The 19,124-nt window shown below is 64.4% G+C and overlaps 1 protein-coding gene across 1 annotated transcript in view; it reads right to left on the reverse strand.

The window, feature by feature from the left end:
* Positions 1-19,124, reverse strand: part of ADARB2 (adenosine deaminase RNA specific B2 (inactive)) — a 337,200-nt gene that overhangs the window by 12,167 nt on the left and 305,909 nt on the right. The window contains exons 5-7 of the mRNA XM_055332832.1: positions 11,931-12,099; positions 10,282-10,433; positions 5,007-5,175 (exon numbers count right to left, since the gene is read on the reverse strand). Of these exons, the coding sequence (XP_055188807.1) occupies positions 5,007-5,175; positions 10,282-10,433; positions 11,931-12,099 (490 nt within the window). The remainder of the gene's footprint in view (positions 1-5,006; positions 5,176-10,281; positions 10,434-11,930; positions 12,100-19,124) is intronic.

The following is a 19,124-nucleotide window of genomic DNA, read 5'->3' on the forward strand; positions in this document are numbered from 1 at the left end:
TTCACGACAAAGCATCCAAGAACACGCAACGGGGAGGAGACAGCCTCTTCAGTAGATGGCGCCGGGAGAGCTGGGCAGCCACACGCTGAAGAATGAAACTGGACCGCTGTCGCCCACCGGGTGCAAAACCAAACTCTTGCAGTGGATTAAAGACTCGATGCCAGGTCTTACATTTGCAATGCCTGGGATGGCTCTTGGGGGTGTCATCCTACATGAGAGACAAATACCCTAGGATGTCACTTCTCAGGGAAGCACGGAAAAGCCGAACCCCTAGAAACCGAGTAGAGCGGCAGTCAGCAGAGGCAGCAGGGCGTGGGGAGACGCCGGTCACAGCGCGCGGACTTGCAGCTGTGACAGGAGGCATTCGGAGACTGTATGTGATAGTGCCGTACGGTGCCCCTGAGAAGGGCTCAGGGTGGGTCCGGAAGGTTCTCACCGCAGGAGGGAAACGGAACCTCTGGGACCTGATGGCGGTGTTCGCTGAAGCCACGGGGGGGGGGGGCCGAGGGGATCGCGTCGCCATGTGACCGTCCCATTGAGCCATGCTACGCCGTGAACCGCATGCCTCAGCGTGGGCCATGTCCCCCAAAGCGGGGGTGGGCATACAGACTAACCCTCCCCTTTTCTTCTTCGGGGGGAAACCTGCCCGTGATCCGAAAGTAGAGCCCTGCCCACCTGGGAGAAATGGCCCGACGGTGCTCCAGCCGGAAGCCCGACAGGAGGCGCAGGAGACATGACACACACCGTGTCGACCCTGAGAGTGTTCTGGGGGCGCCGGGTGCCCTCGGCTCTGAGTCATGGGGCTGGGGCGCAGCCAGGGGTCCCGCCTATCCAGCCTGTTTCCCACGCTGCTGACGGGGGTCCCCATGCCAGACAGAATACTAATCCCCGTGGGTCCAGCCACCCAGAGAGGGAATTTACTCTCCTACCGGCCTGCGGGTTGATACCCCCGACCCCGGCCCCACAGCCTCCGCCCCACAGCCTCCCCTGTTCCCAAATCTCCAGCCTTCTTCTCCTGCCTTTTGACCAAGTTGGGTGATGATGACGCCACGACATCAGACACATTTCTGCGCGAGTGACCCATCGCCTGTCTGGTCTGCGGGTTGGGCCTTTCGAAACGAGTGCAGGGCCAGACCCGCGAGCCTGCCGCTCAGCCCCGTCGCTGCGACAGGCTCATCCGTGGACACGCTCTTGGTCTGACGGCAGATGCTTGGACAAGCAGCTCCCCAGAGAAGTGTCTGCTGTTGCAAAGCACACGCCACACGGTGAGATGAAAGGCCTGGCGTCCTCCGTGTGCCTGTCGGTAGGAATGGGCAGTCGACCCGGTCGGCCTGGGGAAGGAGCGCGGCCCTTGGAGGCAGGAGCTGGGCGGCGGGCGGCCTGCCGTCGCCGTGGAAGCCACGCGCGCACCTGGCAGCGGGCGCTCCATGGAGGGAGGCCTCAGCGAGCCTGAGCTCCCCGCTGGCGGTCGGCACCCGCCGGCCAGGGGGTGGCCCTCCCCGGGGAGCTTCGTCGGACGCCGAGCGAGCCCTGCGCACGGGAAGGTTTGCGGCCGACACGTGGCTTGTTGAGGCCAGTGTGTTTCGGGGCGGTCGTTACAGACAGTGGACAGCGGTCCCAGCGTCCCCTGCATTCTCGGATGTGACCCCCAGGCCGTCTGTGTACATCACAGCGAGCGGAGCCCCCTGGATTTTGGCACCGACTGCACAAGTTGGGGTCAGGATGACGTCGTGCCACTCTGGTCATCTTTAGCTGAAAGAAATGACTTCTGCTTAGCGCCGTGTCTCTGCTCTGTTCCCGAGGCCTACGCGGCATGTGCTCCCTTGATGTGGCACCTCTGGCTGCACCTGCCCGGCACTGACCGCGCGTCCTCGCCGTGACCAGGTGGTTCTGATTGTGCGTCTCCACTGCGGGTGTCCCGGAGTCACGTCCTGGGTGGGGGCCGGCGTCTCTGGGTACGTGGGGCTTCGCCCCCCCTGGGCTCTGGCTCTGCGCCCCCCGTAGAGGTTCCTGGAGGACACACGTCACCTTGTGTTCCTTCTGTGAAGATGGAAGCCCTGCGGCAAAGCTCCGGGCCCGTGTAGGCCTGGACTGCACGCGAGGGTGTTTCCCCCAGATCCCCAGGCTGCCTCTCCTTCCCTTCAGCCCCGTTGTCAGGACCCTGCCACGTCCCCGACACCGTGCTGTCCGTGAGATGTCTGTGGCCTCCCTGGCCACCTTGCCAACCCCTGCGCTTTCCTGGGACCTGGGCACCGTCTCCCGTGGGGCCAGCCGGATGCCCAGATGGTTTTGCAGGAACCGAGCTTCCCCGCCCTTTGTGGAGTCTGGGGGTGGACGGCGGGCGGCTCCTCAGGCCTGTGTCTGCTTGAGGTGCAGGAGGCGCCAGATCTGGAGCATCCCGGATGGTGGAGACCTGCCAGTGGGTCCATGGGCAGAGGTTGGGTAGGACTCGGTGTGGGCGCGGCGGGGCGGCGGGGGCGGCGGGGGCAGCAGGGCGCCCGGGCCTCGGTGCATGATGCACCGGGACCCTTGACCCAGCTGTGAGCGCCCCGGGGCGGGCGTTCAGGACGGACCGTGTTAAAAGGACCTGTATTTTGGGATTGGAAAAAATGGGCAACGCTTCGACTGGATTTCCATGGAGCTGGTGACACGCAAACACAGGGCGGCCTCCGGCGGGCGGGTGGCAGGCCCTCTCCTTAGGTCAGGACGGCGTCCCTCTTTGCCTGGAATCTGAGTTTGGAAGTCAGCGCCTCGGTCCCTGGAGGACACCTATAATTTTTTACAGTTCATTTTTATGCAGAAAGTTTTAATCTGTTCATTTAAAGACACATCGCGATCAATAATCGAGCTCAGGTACTTAAAATTAGAAACCACATCTAAAGGAACATTAGTTCCAGAAGATTTAGATTTTTATGTGCCGCTCTGGTTGGATCCTTGGCGGCGAAGGCGGAGAGCACTGCTCGGGGCCCCTCGGTCCAGGGGCGCGGCGACCCCGCGGGGAGCGGGCCAGCGCCCGGGCCCCCCTCCCCTCCCGCGGGCGACATCCGCTCTGCTCTGCGGCCACTGCCCCCCGCTGCTGCGGTTGGGGGGGTCCCCCTTCATGCCCAGGGACAGCCCCTTTGTCGTGACGCTCCGACGTCACCTGGGCGTCCTGGGAATCAATTTTACGATGACTTCATCTGGTTCCAGAATTTTCCAAAGACCAAGAGGGTTGGGCGAAGGAGGAAACTGCCTCCCCTGGTGGCTCTGGTCTCCCGAGGCTGCCACGCTGCACCCCACAACCCGGGGGGCGTGAATCAGTAGCTGTGACTTAGGTCAGGGTCCCGGAAGCCAGCGTGGGGGGTTGGGGTGTGGGCGGGGCTGTGGCCCCAGGGGATGGGTTGGGACGGTGGCAGCAGCCAAGTCAGGACACTGGACATTCTCTGCGTCTCCGTGGGAAGAGCCCGTACTTTGGGGTGTTGTTCGTGCCCTGGTTTGCCGTGTGGGTCCGTGCAGGACGGAAGGAAACAGGCAAACGCACCCATCGTCAGAGCGTCCCTTTGGAAGCCTCCGTGCATGGAGTGCAATGTCGCAGGAGCTCACGGCCTGGAGCCATCGGTGCACGCCCCACGGAAGGTGGCAGCTGCGGCAGGACCCAGGGCAGGTGGCGTCACCCTGACCCAGGCTCAGGGCCACCACAAGAACTGTCAAGGGCCACACGTGCACGTCACTGTGAAGGGGCCCCCGGTGCCCCGCTCTTAGGAGCAGGAGCCAACGGTACTGGTGCTCGGTGTTCCTGCAGCCCCAGTATCGGGGGGTGGAGATGGAGACACGGGGCGGGGGGGACGAAGGGGGGGTAGAGATGGGGGAGAGGAGGAGGGGAGATGGAGAGACGGGAGATGATGGGCGGGAGGGTGGAGACAGAAAGGCGGGGGACACGATGGGGGGACAGAGACGGAGATGGAGACATGGGGGAGACGATGGGGAAGGCAGAGACGGAGACACAGGGACCTGACGGGCCGGGTGGACGGGACTGGGCTCCTGCCCGGCCTGCGTGCCCCCGGTGGCCTTGGCCCAGGGTGGGGACCAGGGGCGGGCGTGCACACACACGCGGCCGAGCGGTGTCGAGGGGACGCCCCCCACCCGCAGCCCCAGCGCGGCCGCCTGCAGAGCTGAGCGCGTCCCATGGGCTGCCACGGGGGGCCGGGCCTCCCGCAGGAGAGGTCGGGGAAGGGCGCAGGCTGCCACCTGCCCACAGCCACCCCGGGCGACCGTGCCCCATGACGCTCGTGTGTGTAGCACCCACGGACGTGGCTGGTTGCACCGTGCCCTCATGCGGGGTCCCCAGGGCCCCGGGGGGTGGCTGAGAGCCCTGTGACCCCCGGCGCCCAGAGGGTTTCCCGGAGGAGGAAGTCACCCCTCTCTCCTGCTTCACGGAAGGTGAGAATGCTACAGGGAGCAGGGGGCTCCTGACGTGTGGGGGCCAGTCCCTCTGAGGCGGAAACCGGTGCCGCAGCTTGTCCCCTGGCCCGGGCCCCCACAGCCCAGAGGGCGACTGCCCGACTCCCCTGCGCCCCTTGGTGGATCTGAGCCCTCGCGGGGCCTGGCCTGCGCCTCGCCTGCCCCCGACGGCTCCGTGGCCTCCCAGGGAGAAGGTCAGCACAGGCCTGGGGGGGGGCCCGCGGGGGTCCGTGGGCCACAGTCAGTCCCGCCTCTCGGGAGCCCACATGCGGGGGGACCCAGGCCTGGAGGGTGCACGTGGCCTGGCCGGGGAGGGGGGCACGTCTGCCATCTGCCTCCGATGGGCCCGCGGGCCGTCCTGACCTCCCAGGCTTCCAGATGAGGGCCGACGGCGGCAGCGCCTGGACCGGCTGCGCCTCCGCTCAGAGGCACATGGCGCGGGGAGGGTGGCCGTGAGCAAGGCCGCCGACAGGCCCTCCTCCGCGGGGCGTCTTCCCCGTCCCTCCCTCCCTCAGGCCCCGCCAGGCCGCGGCCCCCTGGGCGGAGGCGGGTGAGGGAGCTGTTACCTGGCGATCTTGTCGGTGCAGGACATGGTGACGAGCTGCTCACCCAGCAGGACACCGTCCCACGTCTGCACCGTGCTGGGGCCCCGCACGGGGACCGTCCCTTCCCCAGACTCGATCTTCGTGCGCAGGTGCCCGCGGAGCTTCCTGACGATGTGCTTGCTGCTGTTCACTAGGAGGGAAGAGGCGGCCGTGAGCAGCTGGGACCCGTTTGTGCAGGGACAGGAGTCCCTCGCCCCCCGGGGTGGTGTGGAGGAGGGTCAGGTGCGCAGGGACCTCTGGGGGACCCCGGTGCCGTCGGTGGCCGGCCGGCCGGGGAAGCACAGGTAAGTGGCCCAGCGGAGGGGACTTGCCTCTGAGCAGAGGCCGCCACACAGCTGCGCCCAGTACCACCTCGAGACCCAGCCACGACGGCTCCGCACGGGCCCGGCACCAAGTGTCCGGGGCTCTGTGGTCACCCGGCCTCTGGTCCAGCTCCTCAGCTGCACGCACGGCGGCACGGCCGGCGGCCAGGGAGCCTGGCTGCGTTCCAAACGCTTTGTGCGTGGACGCTGAGGTCGGAGGTCCGTGGATGTCCGTGCTGCGCGATGCCCCTCTCTGCACCCCTCAGCCGTGCTTGGTCCCTGGACCATGGGGCGGTGCGGGGCTCGGGCCTGAGGCCTGTGGTCTGCAGACCCCGGCTAGATTTCATCCTGGCCCGACTGTTTTCTAGCTCTGTGACCTCGGCAAGGTTACTGGTGACGGCCGGATGCGGCTCTTGCGCCCTGACTCGGGCCGCGGCCATGCCTGCCCCCTGCGCTGCAGGGATGGGTGAGGTAGGCCATGCACGGTGCAGCAGGGCATCCGCTACCACCCTGGGGAGCTACGAATCGTTCCCTGGGAGCCTCTCGAGCCTTCGTCCCATACCCTCCCACTCTCCTTCCCAGAGCCCTGTCACAGGTGCATGCACGTGCACACACACTGCCCACCCCACAGTTACTTGGAGAATGAGCATGAGCAAGGCCGAGACGGTCAACTTTTTTTTTGTATATTTCTTTATTGGAGTTTGATTTGCCCACATAGTGTAACACCCAGTGCTCATCCCGTCAAGTGCCCCCCTCCGTGCCCGTCACCTCTTATCATCTCTTAAAGTTCTGCTCGTTACGTCTGGCGCACGTCGCATGTGGAAATGGCCAACTGCTGTGTGTGCGAATGATACAGAAAACAGCATGTGAGCCCTGCGCTCCCGCGCACGTGGTGACGTGGATGGATGCTGAGGGGACTCTCTTTAAAAGTTTCTATGTAAGTTTTGAAGTCGTGGAAATAGGGTTTCTGCCCTATTTACCCTTACTGGAGGCAGCAAGTAATAACGCATGGGTTTACAGGTGCACCTCCTTTTACAGATCTCGAAATAACTGCTGTTATGTTTTCTCATTGTTTCTGGGAACTTTAGTTCTTGTACTACGTTTCCATAGTGATGGACGTCCGTGTCTTAGGGAGAAAGATGCTGTACTCCTCGCAGAAAGTGAATTTTTAAAAGGGCTCAGGTTGCTTTTTGGTCGTCAGCAACCAGGTGCTTGGTGGGATCCAATCTTGACCGGTCCGTGAGTCGTCCACAGAAGGAAGAACCAAGAGGAGAGACTGAGCCCGGGTAGGCACAGCCAAAGATGCGCCACGGTGGTGATGGTGAGAGAGCCAATCCCTGTAGCTTTAGGTGGCACCAGGAATCAGGTGATGATGATGATGGCCATGAGGAGACCAGGGTGCCCATAAGGAGAAAGATGATGGTGAGGATGGTGAGGATGGTGAGGATGACAGCAGTGATGCTGGTGGTCATGATGGTGGTGGTGGTGATGGTGATGTTCATGTTGATGAAGATGATGGTGGTAGTGATGGTGATGAAGATGGTGATGATGATGGTGATGATGATGGTCACAAGGAGACCAGAGGGACCATAAGGAGAAAGATGATGGTGCTGGTGGTGGTGCTGGTGGTGGTGGTGATGATGATGTCAGTGATGCTGGTGATCATGATGGTGGTGGTAGTGATGATGGTGATGATGATGCTGGTAGGGATCATCATAGATAACGGTGATGGAGGTGGTGGTGATGATGGTGGTGATGGTGAAGGTTATGGGGATGATGGTGGCAATGATGATAAAGTGAATATAAAATAGTTCCTATGACTCAAAACCCCTTGACCAAAACTTTGCTTGGACCTGACTACCCTGTGCGTGTGGGGCCTTACTGGCCCTGTCAGCTTCCCGGGTCAGGCAGACTGAGAGCAGAGGACCAGTACGCCTCAGTTTCCAGTTGGTTACAGTGTCAGGGACTGGGAGTTCTCCACGGGGATTTTCTCAGGGAGCATGGTACTTCCTTCCGCCTCTTTGTAATAATTATGGCGTCCTTGTCACTCCCCGGGGAGCTTCAAATACCATGTCATTTTTCAGACCTGGGAGGTTGCCTGTCACCAGTCACCACGCAAGGCTTCTCTGGGTTCCCACCCACTGCTTCTGCACGAGTAACTTTCCAGCAAGTAGACTTTACAGGCGGTTAACGCCGTGACGGCAGGGAGTCCTGGCCTGAATAGCAGCCGGTGGGCAGGAGTTCATGCAAAGTTTTCGGGTGGATTGATTTTGCCTGAAGGGCCAGGTGCACGAGGCGCTCTTGAAAACTGTTTATTTTGGGGGGCGCTACATCTCAGGCTGCCTTCGGACGAGCGTCATCAGTCCTGGGACAGGGGGCCGCATTGGGAGCCTTAGGGGTCTCGCAGAGCCTGCTTCCTGCGGCTCTTCCTCGCCTGGCTGGGGGGTGGGGGGAGCTGACGTTGGCACTGTAGGCAGAACAGGCCCCGGTCCAGCCAGGGGCTGCAGGGGACCGAATCTCCCCAAGCTGCAGCGGCCCCGGCGGTGGGGTGCGGTGTGCGTACGAGCCCTCCCAAATCCACAGAACGTTCTTGTCCGCTCTTGGTATTCCAAGTCCGCGGACTCCTCCTTGTGGGCTCGGTCACCCTGAAGCCTTTGGAGACGGATGACGAGATGACGTATGGGTCGTCCTGTGCTTTATGGGGTTGTTCAGGTGAGTACTGTATTTCTAGGACAGAACCAGGAGGAGATGGAGACCGACGGCCATGGAGGGCGTCCACGGAGGGAGTGCGGCGTGTCTGAGGAGCGTTGCCTGGTGGCCGCCACGCTGCAGGGAGGAGGAGAGCCGGAAACGGGAGACAAAGGTCTAGGAAGGGCAGACGCGTCTAAGCGCCACATTACTTAGTTTCCAAGCCATCTCTGAGCGGTGTGTGCGTCCCAGAAGGTACGGCTGCGGCGCCATCTGCGGTGACACTGCGACAGTGTCTGCAGCCCCCGTCGCGTGTGTCTTGGGGGGGCAGCGGTGAGCACGGGGGCCCCTGGATGGCCCTGCCCCTGCGCACGGACCTTCTCAGCCATGGCCTGTGACTCAGTAGACGGACCCGAAGATGGGGCTTCCGGGAGGTGGCTGCAGATCTGTGACGGGGTGGCTGTGGCCTGACCGCTCAAACGTCCCTAACGTAGGACCAGTGGGTTGGCTCAGCACATGTCTGTGGGATACGACGTAAGCCGCCCTTTCCCATGGGTTTTGGGGGAAGACGGAGGGGAGGATCTGCACACGCCGTTAAACCTTGGCAAACGGCAGCGAGAACTGAATTTCCAAGGGTAGTTAGAGACGCCCACGGATGCGGCGTGTGCGTTGGGACGTGGAGGTCGGAGGGAGGGCGGTGCCCGGGGTCTTGTCAGGGCTCCTTGCACGGGGCCCCCTCGGAGTGGTGGGGCCAGCCCCATCTGCCCGGAGTCCCAGGATGCGGCGGCATCCCCCGTCTGGTCCCCCGGGGTGAGCAGAGTCACTCCCGTCGCACAGGCCGGGCCCCGCAGGAGCCGTACACCTGCCCGGGCAGCCCAGCCCTGTGTGCAGGGAGACGCACCCGGTCTGCACGGGGACTGTGCGGGGGTCAGTCCCGTAGCTGGACACGTGTGGATGCTCAGGACGGCTGTGCCAGTTCCCCACCGCACCCAGTGACTGGAATCCTGGGCGGAGTGGGGCAGCGGGCAGCCGCGTGTGCGGACGCCCCCGGTGGCCCTGGATGAGCCAGGCTGCACACAAGCCCAGGAGTGCTGGCCTGCCGGCAGGGAGCCCCCTAAGCACCTCACACCCGGGGCTTCGAGTTCAGTTGTACAGACTCCGGGAGGAAGGATTACGGTCCGTGTGGACGAATCTTTTTGAGGAAACAAGTAAAACTGGGGAATTTAGACTTTTTTGAGCCACCGGGGGTCAGGGGGATGTGACATCACCAGCCACAAATAAACCTCCCTACATGTGTCTTGGCCACTGTGTTCCTGCCGGGGGTTTCCTGGGGTGTCAGCGTCTTGGTGGGACCAGATCCCTCATCATGCACATGCTCGGTATCACTGCCCATGTCAGACAGTTGGCCTGGTGCTGCTGCTGGGATGGGCCTGTGTGTGTGCATGCATGTGCATGCGTGTCTGCATGTGCACACGTGTGATGCACATGCACGTACAGTACGTGTTGTGTGCACATACCTGGAACAGGCCTGTGCATGTGTGCATGCGTGTGCGCACGGGTGGTGTGCGTGTGTGCACCCATGTGGTGTGCATGTGTGCATGTGTGTGGTGTGCATGTGTGCACGTGTGTGCATGTGTGTGGTGTGCATGCATGCGCAGTACATGTCGTATGCGCCTGGGCTTCTGGGACAGGTCTGCGCGTGTGGTGGTGCGTGCACAGTCTGTGCCGTGTGCACACTTCGCACCAGGGATGAGTCTGTGCCCTGTGGAGCAGCTGCACATCCTGGAGGTGCGGACGTCATGGGACCACACAGGGAGGCGGCCTGTGTCCCGACTCTGGAACCATCACCTCTGTTGGGTGGATGCCGTGGGACGTGCCCCTGAGAAGCCCCCAGAGGGCAGCTGCTGCCCAGCGCCCAGCGGAGCTTGTCACCCCGAGGTCACACCTGCCACCGGTATAGTTACACGTGAGCCGATGTGGGCGGCGCTTCTCTCTGCCAAGTTGCCCACAACGGCGAGGGACGCCGCCTGGACTGCTTGTGCCCCGAGCCGCTCCCCCCTTCTCCTGCCCTGTCTCCTGCCTCCTGGGGCGTGGGCTGCCCACTGGGTGACGTGGATGGGACCGCCTGCCCTCCGTGCCCAGGACCCTGACACCAGGCCTCGGGGAGGACTGTCCCACACGGCACAGGCCACGCGCGGTCAGCATGGCCGGGCCGGCGTGGGTGCAGCGGGTGGGGCTGTGCTTACGGTCCGCCGTGATCTCGTAGGGCGAGTGCAGCCTGGCGTCTCCGCAGGGGGACGTGCTCACATACAGGTGGAACAGCACGTTGTCTCTCAGCCTGTAGCCGCCGTCCTTGGACCGCTCGAATATCGAGTGCTCTGAGTCCTCACGCCGCTTGCTAGGGTCACAGAGAGGCCTGGTCACCCGCCGTGAGCCGAGCGGGAGGGTGCCCACCGGTCGACGCCGTCGCTGCCCAGCTGTCCCGTGTGCCCTCCGCGTGGTGCCTCCCGCCGCGGGGCCGCGTCTGCAACAGGCAGAGGCTCGCGGGGTGCAGACCCCGTCTCGGGCTCACGTGTCACCGAGCCAGCTCCCTGGCAGGAGTGGCCCTGCTCGTGGGGGGGGGGCTCGGCCCCCGGCCCCACAGGGTCCCTTCCCCCCGCAGCCACCGGGAGTCTGCCCACAGGCCCCCCCCCAGCCCTACTGGGCCTGCTGTGGGTGCCGGCGGCTCACAGGGGGCGTGAGGAGCCCTGCCCGCAGGTCGGGATGGGGGACGCTTCTGGCAGCGGTCAAGTCACCGTGGCCGGATCGCGCGGGCACCAGCGCTGGCGCATCGGGTGCCCACAAGCACCTCAATTCTGCACATTTAGTGTGTCGTGCAGAGTGAGGCCAGTGCTGGTGACGGCCACCCCGGCCTCGGGGCCCCTTCCTCGTGACCCCCTCAAACACACGCGTTGCAAGAAGGCAAGAAACGGACCTTCATGGCCACTGGGGTCACGGTCCTGGGGGACAAATTCTGGGAAGTGGAATCCATTTGGAACTGTGGGGCGCAGGGAGACTCGGGCCCGGTCTGGGTGTCACCAGGGCTGGTTGCTGCTGGCCTATGGCCTGGCTGGTGGTGACCGAGCCCATGGACGAGGCCCTGGGACGAGGCCCCCGGGAGGAGACCCAGGACGAAGCCCCAGGACGAGCCCCCAGGACGAGGTCCCTGGGAGGAGACCCCAGGATGAGCCCCTGGGACGAGGTCCCCGGACTAGGTTGTGGCACGAGGCCCCAGATGAGCCTCGGGATGAGGCCCGGGGAAGTGCGGGGATTCTCAGAAGCGGCACCGGTAGGTGCACGGAGGCTCTCAGCTCGCCCGCCGCCCGCGGCTGGAAGGGCCGGAACGGACAGCCCGTAAGGCCGGGGCACAGGGGGCAGACTCAGGCCGAGGCGCCGTCCCCGTCCTCGCAGCCTCCCGTGGCCAGGAACTTGGGGGCCGCGCCCGTCTCCCGGGGACAGTGGGCTTTTCTTTTGGGGCTTCTTTCGTTCCTTCTTTTGAAAATGTAGGGTGGTTGTGGGATGACCAAGCAGAGGCTGGGAAGGGTGGGGTGTGGGGGCCCCTGGACGAGGGGGCCCAGGAGTAGCTGGAGCAGCTCGGCAGCCGCGGGGGTGCATGTTGCACGGGCCGCCCCCCCTCGCCCCCCCAAGGAGCCGTGTCCTCGGCTGGACGGCAGCTGGAGGCGACCTCCTTCCAGGGCCTGCGAGCTCGTGTCCACCAAGCAGCTGTGGGGTCCTGGCCCAGGGCGACGGGGTTAGCAGGTGGGGAGCCCCGGGAGCTGCACGGCAGGGTGGCAGGCGCCGGGGGGGGGCGGCTGGGAGGGCCCTGGGGTTCCGCGTGGCCGCAGGCGGCCCTCACCTCAGGTGCAGCTCCAGCTGCGCGTACATGAAGTGCACCAGCGCCCGCCTGGCCACGATCTCTGCGTGGCAGTCGTTCACCACCAGCCCCTGGTCGTTGAGGTACTCGCCGCTGATGCACTTGGTCCCCGAGGACAGGACAACCACCTGCGCCTGCCTGACGTCCAGGCCTGGGGGACAGAGAGACCGTCAGCCCACGTGTGGGGGCCGGGCCTGCGCCCCCGCCCGCCCCCCGAGCCTCCCCCCGCGGCAGGAGCCTCCCACCCAGAGCCTCGTGGGCACCGTCAGCGGTGTCTGGGTGCAGGCCCAGAGCACCCCGTGGCCCAGGGACCCGGGAAGCTACCAGCAGCTCCTCCGCCCCCGCGGACCCACGAGCGCCCTGAGTGACCACAGGCTGGTTCTTGGAGGGACACGGACGGTTGGCCCCTCCCCACGTCTGTGCAGACGGTGCCCAGCCTGCCCCCCAACAGCCACGCGTGAGCAGCACCGGAGGCGGAGAGACCTGCGGGCCCCCGGGGTCAGGCCGCAGGTGTGGGGCGCTGAGCTGCGGGCAGCAGCCCACCATCCTGCCGCCGCCTCCCCTCATGGGGCGGAGAATCGCGTCCTCATAGACTCCAGTGAGCACAGGCCCCGGCCCCCCCAGGTGCCACCCAGGACACAAGGGAGACCCCGTGCATACTCAGCCACGGGCAGCGGGCCTGCTCCGCCCCAGCACGTGGGAACCGGGGGACGGGGGATGAGGGATGGGGGGGACGGGGATGGGGGACGGAGGACGGGGGAGAGGGGGGACAGGGGGACGGGGGCCATGGGGATGGGGGAACAGGGAGGATGGGGGGATGGGAGACAGAGGATAGGGGGACGGGGGGATGGGAGGCCAGGGGGACGGGGGATGGGGGGATGGGGGGCTAGAGGGGACAGGGGGCCACAGGGACAGGGTGACGGGGCCATGGGAAATGGAATGGGGGGGGTTAGAGGGGACAGGGTGCTGTGGGGATGGGTGATGGGGGGATGGCAGACAGGGGGACGGGGGGGCCATAGGGATGGGGGATGGGGGCTGCAGGGCCAGGGGGCAGGGGGATGGAGGATGCGGGGACGGGGGGATGGGGGGATGGGGGATGGGGGGACAGGGAGACGGGGGACGGGGATGGGGCACGGGGGGACAGGGGGGATGGGGATGGGGGACGGGGAGGATGGGGGGATGGGGGACGGGGGGCTAGAGGGGACAGGGGGCCGCAGGGACAGGGTGACGGGGCCATGGGGAATGGAACGGGGGGGCTAGGGGGGACAGGGTGCCGTGGGGATGGGTGATGGGGGGATGGGGGATAGGGGCTGCGGGGCCAGGGGTCCAGGGGATGGGGGATGCGGGGAAGGGGGGATGGGGGGATGGGGGGACGGGGCCGCAGGGACGGGGGTTGGGGGGGCCTGCGGGGATGGGGGCGGAGCTGAGCAGTCGAGAGCTGAATTGCTGGCTCTACCGTGGCTCGCTCCCCCCCCGAAGCTGGTGCCTGTCTCCGCCTGGGGGTGCGAGGCCCAGGGCCTGCAGGATGCGCGGACGCCGGGGTCACGGGCATGGCCTGGGCCTGGGGCGGCCACAGGGGGGGACCTGCAGCACTGCTGGCCCGGGGGTGACCCTCGCAGACGTGCACCTCCGACGGGACGGGGCCCGGAGCGTCCTCCCACCCCTGCCCTGACCTCGATCGCATTTCGGGGGCACCGTCTACACTGCGGACTCCGCTTCCCGGAACTCAAGGCCAGTGTGCAACATCGCGCTTCCCAGACCCGTGAAAATGTGTGAGTCTCTGGGTTCGGCGCCAGGGCTTCGCGCTTTTCCTGAGGATCCTGGACCGGGTGGGAGGGAAGGAGCCGGCGATCACGCCCCCCCCACCCCGCACTCACGTGGGGGCCTGAGGGAGCCCTGAGGGGCCACCTCCCCCCAGTCCCCGCAGCCCTGCCGAGCCCCGGGGCAGCAGTCACTGCGGGGAGAACCGGGCAGCCGGCTTCGGTGCCTGTGGGCCTGGGCCGTGAGCCTCCAGAGTGGCTCGTCATTGTTCGGAGTGCTCTCTTTACATATGTAAGAGCAGAGTTCTGAGGTCAGACCCACTATGGTTTTTGGACCGTCTCTGCGCCCCGGTTCCCAGCCACTGACCCGGCGGAGGCCCCGCGGCCTGTACGCCCCCCTCCACCTCCCGCACTTCCTTTCCCGCCCCGGGATCCTTGCTGAGCCCGGAGCCGAAAGCAAGCTGAACTGAAGAACCGCTGGGAAGGAACCGCAGGCTGCACGGGGCCACCGGTGCTGGGGAGACCCTGGCAGGCCCCGGCCGAGCACTGTCCACTGCGAGGACGACGACGATGCCTTGGCAGCCGGCTCCCGCCCCCGTCTGGGCCTGGATGCGAGGTCCTGAGTTCGGGTCCCGCCGCTGTTCCCGGCGCCTCGTCCAGGAAGCAGAGTCCATCCCAAGGACCTCAGTGACCTTCCGTGTCTCAGCGTCGGAGGAAGCGGTGCCTGTTCCCGCTCCGCGTTCTGCAGGTGCGGGGACTTGGAGTCATGGAAGGTGACACTCACAGTTGTCTTCTCGGCTCTCGGACCTTCACCGTTGGGGGCACGCGCGGGCCAGCCCAGCAGCACGGAGCTCTGCGGGGACGCTCCCCGCTCCTCCCGGGTGCCGCCAGCCGCTGCACAAACACTCACGGCTGTGCCTTCGCCCTCCAAAGCCCCTGGGCTCCCCGGAGTCCGCCGCGCCCCACAGTCTCCCCCTGTGGGGCGGCCCCTGTGAGATGCACAGTGGATGTGGGACCCGGCGCGGGACTCCGGTCCTGGGACGTGGCTGAGGGACAGCAGGAGGGATGTGGCAGAAGGCACAGCGCGCTGACGTCGGTGGAATGGGTGGAAACGCGGCGAGCGACCTGCCCCTGAAGCTCTGGGGCCCACTTCTGTGGGAGAATCCTTCCCACCGTGACGCGGCAGCCGCGGCCAAGGCCGTTTAGAGGGTTCTGGAGCCTGCGGAGACCAGGAGACCTCAAATCCTTTTCATCCTGGGATGCCTGTTTGTCTTCTATTCAGGGACAGATGCCGCAGAGTCTCAGTGAAATACCAGCTGCCACACGTGGGGGCGAAGGAGCAGTACAGTACTCGCCACAGGGGCCTGTGCTGGAGGTGCAGCAATGGCTTATAGTCAGTTAAAACGCAATACAAAAATATGATAATTACGGGCACTGAGGAGGCACCTGACAAAATCCTACAAGGACTTTGATAAAAACTCAAAAAACGAAATAGAGGGATTTTTCCAATGTGATGTTACATACACACACCACACGTAGAGAGGGGTGTACACACAGGCACACAGTGTGATATGTGCAGAGAGGTATGCACACAGAGATAGGTGTGTGCACATGACAGGTGTGCTCATGTGGACATAGGTGTACGCACACACAATAGGTGTGCACACGGAAACAGGTGTACACATGACAGGTATGCACACACCTGGACATAGGTGTGCACACACAACAGGTGCACACACAGAGACAGGTGTGCACACTGTGGACATAGGTGCGCGCACACCCCCCTCCCTCCTGCGGCCGCTCGCTGGGGCGGCCCTAGAGGCTGTGTGCGGCTCGGGGACGTGGCAAGGATGCCCGCGCCGCTCTGTCCCTCGGCGCTCCCCGGAGCCGTTAGCCAACTGACTCAAGAAGAGAAGGAAGGTGCAGCCAGAGCAGTGGGGACAGAGAAGTCGCGGTGTCGCTGCACGGCGCTACGATTGTGGGTGTGGAAATCTCCAGAGAGCCCAGCCGGGAGACTGTGGACATCGTCGGAGAGTCTGTGAGGTCACAGGGCACGAGTGAGTGTACAGAACTCAGTAGCTCTCGCGTGTACACATGGCCGCTGGCGGGAAACTGCGAGGGACAAACAGCTCCGCTGAGCGCAGCCAAGAGGAACAGGAGTGAGTTTCACAGGACGTGACCAAGGCGAAAAATGAAGAAAACAGTGACTCCCCCCAGAAGACACCAAAAAACCTGAACCGATGGATGGTGCCCTCCTTGGACGGGAAGGTTCGGCGTCCAGGGTCCCCCCAATCTAACGTGATTGTTAAGGTTAACGGGATTCCTGCCAGGGCGGCACTGGGGCTTTGTCCTTGACAAAACCTGGTTTAAAGATGCAGTTTTGTTGCGTTACTTGTTTTTGAACCAGGCGCGCTGATCTCAGTGGTGACCCGGGAAGTGCTGGGGAGAAGCGCAGCAATGGGACACATCCTAGGAGACGGCCGGCAGGTTCCAAGGGCTCAGGAGCCTCCTGCTGCGCTTCCACCCGTGCCAGGGGTTGGGGGGTGATGAGCGCGGCCCGGGCCCGTCAGCTTAAACCGGAAGGGTCTTGTCAGAACCACAGCGCCTGGATGTGCTGTGCAGGCCGGGCTCGCAGGGAGGCTGGAACACAAACCTCCAAAAGCACGCACCAGGGACGTCTTTTTGCTGGTTACTCAATAAGCCCAGAAGTCAATAATTTTGCAGGCGAAGATCTTGTAACACAGCACCACGCCTTGGGCATGCGTGTAGGGGCCCCGCGGTGGGCGGGCGGGGGCTGCTGCGGAGCCTGCGGCCACCCGTGACCCCACCCGCCTCCCCGCAGCCCGGGGAAAGGCACCCGTCCCCTTCATCTCCTCCTCGGTGTTTCTTAAAAGCCGTAATTAGGATTCCTGCCTCTCCCACTTCCCAGGGTGGCAGCAATTAACTTGATTAGCGTATTGGAGAGTGCTATCAACAGTGTGCATTTGCATATCAAATGAAAATCATCATTATTAATAGCCCTTCAAGACCCACTTCCCAGGAAACACCAGGATTTCTTAACAAAGAAGACAGAGCCATCGCTGGGCAACTTGGCTAAACCACGTCCAGGTTTCCTGATGAGGAGGGCAGAGCGAACGACACGGTGCTTCCCCTCCGGTGGGATCCACAGGCGGGAAGGATTCCGGGGGCCGTGGGGGGACGGGGTGAAACCCCAGCACCGCGTGGAGGAGCCGCCCCGAGGGAGCAGCCGCCTGCCGGTGGGCTCGGAGAAGGCGGGCGCGGGGCCAGCAGACACCCAGGGGGCCTCACCAGGTGACCTTTGGCGCTGGCCCGGGCCACCCAGGTCAGGAGGCTCGTGCTCAGAGGAGCCCCCGCCTTCCGTGGGGGAAAGAGACACAGTTTCAGGGGAAACTGGAGCCTTGTTCTCACAAGCGTGACTATTCAGACACAAGCCACGAGCAGAATAACAGAGAAAGACTGACAATAGAGCGGGTCAGATCACAGGGAGCAGAGTCTGAGGACAGTGGAGGCTCGGGCATCAGCTGGCGAGTGTCCCCAGGGCCCTGTGAGGAGTGTCACATCTATAGAACAAGAGGAAGGACGTCTTGAGTGATACAGGGACTAGCGGAGACTAGGATGCAGCACGCAGCGGGGTCGAGGAGCGGTCAGGGAAGTGCTCGGGGCCTCCAAGCACACAGGGTGGACGGCGCCTGGAAACCTAAGAGACCGAGGATCCGGTTGGAATACGGAAAATTCGACCAAGAAAAGGGGGGAAAAGGAAGCAATTCATCAAAGAAATGATAGGAGAGGAAGTACAGGAATCGACAGCTTCAGTAAATCAGGGCAGGTGCGTGGCTCGCGCCTACGCACATTCTTGGGAAATGACCAAACACGCAGTTTACAGGAAGGGCCTCCGCCCCGCGGGCAGGGACGCCAGCCGGTGTCTCCAAGTAGAAGCGCCAGGTAGGAGACGATAGCAACATCCCTTCCAAAGACGCAGGGGAGATCGCGGTGGCACAGGATCGTCCCCAAGCCGAGCTGCTCCGGTGGCCGAGAGCGGGTGGTGCGGCCCGTGAGTGAGCGCACCGGGTTTCTGCCCCCACGCGATTCCCAGGGAGTTTTGACAGGTGTTTGTTGGGGCTGGAAAAGGGAGAAGAGCGAGGTGAGGCTGGTGCTGGGGCGGCGGGGGCCGGGGAGGGCGTGGGGCACGTCACCCAGCCCATGTGCCAAAGGCGTGTCCTTCTTTTCAGCGAAAGAAAAGAAAATTGAGCATCGGGAAAACACGCGTGCGCTGGCCCAGAAGCTGTCCACGGTCTGGGGTCAGCCCTGCGTGCAGGTGGCTTCGGGTGGGCACTGGCGCAGGGTGATGTACCAGCCGGGGCGCTCACAGCCCGTGACCCCGCGACCCTGTGCCTGGGGGCCCTGCCGCGTGCTGACCGCGTGCGGCCGTGGTGGGTGCCACGTTCGGGTCCACCCAACCGACCGTGGAGGGCTTTGATGTGGCCTGGGGGCGGGGGCTGTGGGTGCGGCTCTGATGGGACAGGGGAGCCGGGGGCTCCGTGGCAGCGCGGCCTGCAGGGGCGCCCCTCGGCCTGATGGCGGAAGCCGGGACCGCGCGTCACTGAAACCGTCACACGTACGAGGATGAGAAATCATCACGTGTCAGACGTTGGCAGCGCACACCAGCAGCCCTCGGGGGGAACGGGGCCACAGAAGGCAGCCGGGTCTGCGGGGGCCATGCACGACAGCCTTCGACCTGATGCCGCGCTCGCCAGCTTTGTCGCGGCCATGGCGATGCGACCGGGGACCGGGACCCGCTCCTCTGCCTGCAGCGCGTGTGCTCAGCACCTGGACTCCAGGTGAGGTCACGTGTCACACCAGCTTCACGCAGTGGGTTTTAGAGCTATTTCTCCCGGGGGTTTTGCACCCATCTGCCCGCCTCTTGGGAGTCGGTGCCGCCGCTGAACCTCCTCTTATACTGGGAAGGCGACGTTCGGCAGCTCGTCCTTCAGCGCTCGCGTCGCTGGCGGGGGACTGACCCGCTCAGCCTCGGCCGCGGTCGGCCGTGTGCTCACTGGCCATGCAGCGCCGTCCCAGAGTCCCTGCCAAATGTTGCTGTGCTCCAAGGGGATCCGAGAGCGGCCCTGGGACTTCCCAGCATTGAATTTTCCAGAAAACTCAGAGGGTACTGGATGGTCATCTCCAGGCTGGGAAATCTACCCGGCAGCTCACAGCGACCTGAGACCTACGCGTGGGGGTCGGGAATGGGGTCGACTGCAGGGGGCTCGGGGCCTCCCGCAGCTCCTCCCTCCTTCCTTCCTCCTTCTCTCCCCTCCCGTTCCCTCCCCTCCCGCCCCCTGAGTTGCCAACAGGCCGAGGGACCTGAGGTTACCAGTTGCGGGAAGAGCTGGAGTTC

The sequence above is a fragment of the Nyctereutes procyonoides genome, unplaced genomic scaffold, assembly GCF_905146905.1.
Source record: "Nyctereutes procyonoides isolate TBG_1078 unplaced genomic scaffold, NYPRO_anot_genome, whole genome shotgun sequence".
Lineage (NCBI taxonomy): Eukaryota > Metazoa > Chordata > Mammalia > Carnivora > Canidae > Nyctereutes > Nyctereutes procyonoides.